This window comes from Papio anubis, chromosome 1 (genome assembly GCF_008728515.1).
Source record: "Papio anubis isolate 15944 chromosome 1, Panubis1.0, whole genome shotgun sequence".
Taxonomy (NCBI): Eukaryota; Metazoa; Chordata; class Mammalia; order Primates; family Cercopithecidae; genus Papio; species Papio anubis.
In genome coordinates, this window is record NC_044976.1 from 21,378,574 (window position 1) to 21,383,075 (window position 4,502).

At 47.2% G+C, this 4,502-nt stretch overlaps 1 protein-coding gene across 1 annotated transcript; it reads right to left on the reverse strand.

Annotated features, from left to right (window-relative positions):
- Positions 1-372: 372 nt before the first annotated feature.
- HTR1D (5-hydroxytryptamine receptor 1D) lies at positions 373-3,934 on the reverse strand. Its single transcript, XM_021937213.1, has one exon. The coding sequence runs from the start codon at positions 2,686-2,688 to the stop codon at positions 1,555-1,557; it is 1,134 nt and encodes a 377-aa protein (XP_021792905.1). The 5' UTR covers positions 2,689-3,934; the 3' UTR covers positions 373-1,554.
- Positions 3,935-4,502: the final 568 nt, after the last annotated feature.

Consider the following 4,502-nt stretch of genomic DNA (forward strand, 5'->3'; position numbering starts at 1 on the left):
CCCACCTCAGCCTCCCAGGCAGCTGGGACTACAGATGCGCACCACCATGTCTGGATAAATTTTGTATTTTTTTGTAGAGGCAGGGTTTTGCCAGGTTTTCCATGCTGGCCTTGAACCCCTGGGCTCAAGCAATTCTCCCACCTTAGCCTCCCAAAGTGCTGGGATTACAGGTATGAGCCACTGAGCGTGGTCTCTGAGCTCTTAATCTTCACGCTATCCTTAATTTCTCACATCCTGATAGGAGAGAACAAGTGCCAAGGCTGGAGCGTGGGACCTGGCGTGTGGTAGGTGCTCAACAAATGCTAGAGACTGAATTGAGCTGAATGGTTTCTATATCCAGGGAGAGGAGGAAAAATCACCCAAAGATGTTACTGGCCATGATGTCTCATGCTTTTTATTTGATAAGACTCAACATCTCTAATGAGTTTTCAGATCTCTAATGAGAAAGAGACGTAAAAAAATAATTCAGAAAAAAAATTCAGAATGTTGTCCCACTCAGAGCTTGGGGGGAGGCGGGGGTGGGTGTCTAAAGCCAGTCAATCTACCTCAAAGGGGTGATCATGGGTTTTAACTTCAGAATGTGAAGATGGCGCAGGGTATTGGGGAAGAAGGAAGGGTACAGGGTAGTCAGTCTGGTCCCAAAACCTTCCTACTCCCGCTACCCCTAACATCTGAATCTCTCTCCAAGTCACTCTATATCATTGGCACTACAAATACTGACTTTCTCTTCATGGACAACTGGGAGAGATTTAATCTAAGAAAGACTCAGCGGAAGAAACGCATGGATATTCTTTTCCAGTCAAGGTGTCATACAGAATGGAGATCCATCCTGGCTCCAAATTCTCTTTCAATTCAGGTCATTAATCTTATCCACCCTCCTTTAAGCTCCATATAGATCTCAGGTAGACCAGAGAGCCTTCCCTTTGAGCCCAGGGTCTTTTCTATAGTCAGATAGCTTCTCATCTCAACTGTATCAACTGGGGATCTCGTAGGTCACATTTCTTCCAACAAAGAGGAACTGTGAAAACATTATGTTGGCCAGGCACAGTGGCTCATGCCTGTAATCCCAGCACTTTGGGATGCCAAGGTGGGCGGATCACAAGGTCAAGAGATCGAGACCATCCTGGCCAACATGATGAAACTCCGTTTCTACTAAAAATACAAAAATTAGCTGGGCCTGGTGGCACGCATTTGTAGTCCCAGCTACTCTGGAGGCTGAGGCAGGAGAATCTCTTGAACCCGGGAGGCAGAGGCTGTGGTGAGCTGAGATTGTGCCACTGCACTCCAGCCTGGCAAGAGGGCAAGACTCCATCTCAAAAAGAAAGAAAGAAAGAAAGAAAATATTATGCTAAGTAGTGAAATCTTCAGTCCTGCCCCCCTGCCCACAGCTCTTTCAGAAGTTAAGAAAACAACAGGAAAAAGAACAATTCTGTTAATTGAACCAAGACTCAAGATATCATTAATTAATCCAGATCTCAGAAAATAATAATTTAAAAAAAAATCCTGATTAGGTTACAGGACACAAAAGATAACAAGAGTCATCACCGAATAAGACTAGGAGGCCTTCCGGAAAGGGACAATTTTCTGAAAGGCTTGCCGAAACTCTTCATTAAACACAGTGTAGATTATTGGATTGATGAGGGAGTTTAAATAGCCTAGCCAGGTGAAGAAGTCAAAGAGGGCCGGGTGGATCCAGCAGGAGTCCCGGCAGATGGGGAGGACCAGAGACACCACGAAGAAAGGCAACCAGCAGATGATAAAAGCCCCCAGAATGATGCCCAGGGTTTTAGTGGCTTTCCTTTCCCGAGCAGCGGAAATCCTCTTGCGTTCCAGGGCACTGTCAGCAAGCTTGATTTTCACGTGGCTGAAAAAGAGAGGGGAGCTAGCCGAGTGCGAGTGCCCCTCATGGAGGCTGGGGTTGAGCGAACAGAGCGAGGACCCTGCAGAGCCTGTGATGAGGTGGGCTGTAGTGAAGCGCTTCCCATAGAGTGAGGGTGGATTCAGGATGCGATTCCGGGCCGCCCGGTAGATCCGGCCATATAGGATGATGAGCAACACTGAGGGAATGTAGAAGGCCCCACACGTGGAGTAGATGGTGTAGGAGATCTGAGAGGTGTTCACCAGGCAGTCCGACATCTCCTCCTGGGCCTTGGCCTGTCGCCAGAAGAGAGGGGGAATGGAGATGCAGATGGAGATGGCCCAGACGATGGCAATCATGGTGGCCGCATGGCCAGCTGTCCTGCGTTTACTGTACTCCAGGGCATCCGTGATCGCCCAGTACCTGTCCAGAGCAATGACACAGAGATGCAGGATGGAGGCCGTGCAGCACGTGATGTCAGAAGACAGCCAGATGTCACACAAGATTTGGCCAAAGTTCCAGGTGTGGGTGATGGTATAGGCAATGCTAATGGGCATGACCAAGATGGAAACCAAGAGGTCGGTGGTGGCCAGGGAGCCAATCAGGTAGTTGGCAGGGGTGTGGAGCTTCCTGGTGAGTAAGATGGTGGTGAGTACAAAGGCGTTGGAGAGGACTGTGGCCAGTGTGATGATGGAAAGGACCATGGCAAGGGAGATCTTGAGTGCCTGGAGGGTCCTGGGATCCCAAGCCTCTGGGGTTTCTGTGGCATTCAGGGATCTGTTGGAGGCCTCCTGGGGAAGGCCTTCTGTTGACTGGTTCAGTGGGGACATGCTAGGTGGCTCTCTCTTCCCACAGACCTCCACACATTTGGCTCCTTCCTTCAAGGTTGTCCTGACAACAGAGCAAAGTCATCCTTCTGCTTCGCACTGGTGGGAGCCGTACACTAGAACAGACCACAGTGAAAAGGCCTCGAGACCAGACTATTCTCCAAGTACAGCTGTAATAAAATAAAATTAAATAATAATAATAATAATAAACAAGACCAGATTATTTGAAGAACGATGAGACAACTACCACTGGTAGTTAAAGGTCTTTCCTAAACCACAGGAATTCCAGGATGTCTCAGGGTCCTGGAGCTTTGCCCAGCAGATGGTCATGCCCGGGGGACACATGCTGAGTTCGTTAGGCAGTTATCAGGGGATCACACCCAGGTGGGCAATGCCCTGGGATTCTTGCCTGTGGCGTCTGGCTCTTTTCAAAGCTTGAGTCATTCGTGTGTTTAATGAGAACTTCAGAATTCCCCTCATAATAATTGAAACGATTCTGGATTTAGGATTGCTTCCGAGGAGCTTTTAAAACTAGACACAAAAAGAAGTTCCAGCTGATTCAGAGAAGCAGTCCAGTCAGCACAGCGGCTCGCGGTTTTCCCAGGTTCATCTTGATGCATCCTGAGCTACTTAACTTCGGTTCCTGTCCCACTGATCGTTTAGAGCCTGAACAGACAAAACATCCTGGTTACCAAGACTTGAAGAATGCATGAGCTGGGACCAGGCGAAACAAACAGATCACTGTGGGCTCACGGAATGGGGACATGTTCAGAAGATCTGGGGTTTAAAAAAGAAAAAAAAAAATAGAGTTAGGTTCTAGAAGGACAATGTGGAAGCCTGAAATGAACTACATGATTAAAAAGATACTACTTAAAGCTGGCCATGGTGCTGTGGAACTGGCATTCTAGAAAGTATCAGAATACAGGGGTGGGTGATGTGCCCCACCCAGGCAATTCCCAGAGGGGACAAAGTGTCATAGCTGTTGGAATCATCACAAGCTTGTTAGAAGTACATGAAACCAGCTCTGTAAGTTGTGAATCAGAAAGCGTCATTCTATTTATTTAGCAACAATGGAAACAAAATAAAACTGTACACAGGGAAAGATAAAGACCATCAGGAAAGAAGTCAAATTGTTATAATGTATTTCTCTACAAAGTATGGGGGGTCGTGGCCTTTTTTCTACTCATTTGAATTTTTCAGATGTCCTATAGTGAGCATGAATAATGTTATTTTTTATTTATTTATTTTTATTTATTTATTTTTGAAACGGAGTCTCACTCTATCACCAGGCTACAGTGCAGTGGCGCGATTTCGGCTCACTGCAACCTCTGCCTCCTGGGTTCAAGCGATTCTCCTGCCTCAGCCTCTCGAGTAGCTGGGACTACAGGCACACGCCCTCACACCCAGCTAATTTTTGTATTTTTAGTAGAGACGAGGTTTCACCATGTTGGCCAGTCTGGTCTCGAACTCCTGACCTTGTGATCCGCCCGCCTCAGCCTCACAAACTGTTGGGATTACAGGCATGAGCCACCGTACCTGGCCGGAAGTCTATTTTTAAAAATGTTTTTATTCTGTTCGTTCTTTCTTTCTCTCTTTTTCTCTTTCTTTCCTTCCTTCCCTTCCCTTCCTTCCTTCCTTCCTTCCTTCCTTCCTTCCTTCCTTCCTTCCTTCCTTCCTTCCTTTCTTTTCTCTCTTTCTTTCTCCCCTCCCTCCCTCCCTCCCTCCCTCCCTTCCTTCCTTCCTTCCTTCCCCATTGTTGAAGTTTAATCCAGAAAATACATTCAACTTTTCAAATGGAAACTGGAAACCTAGCTGCA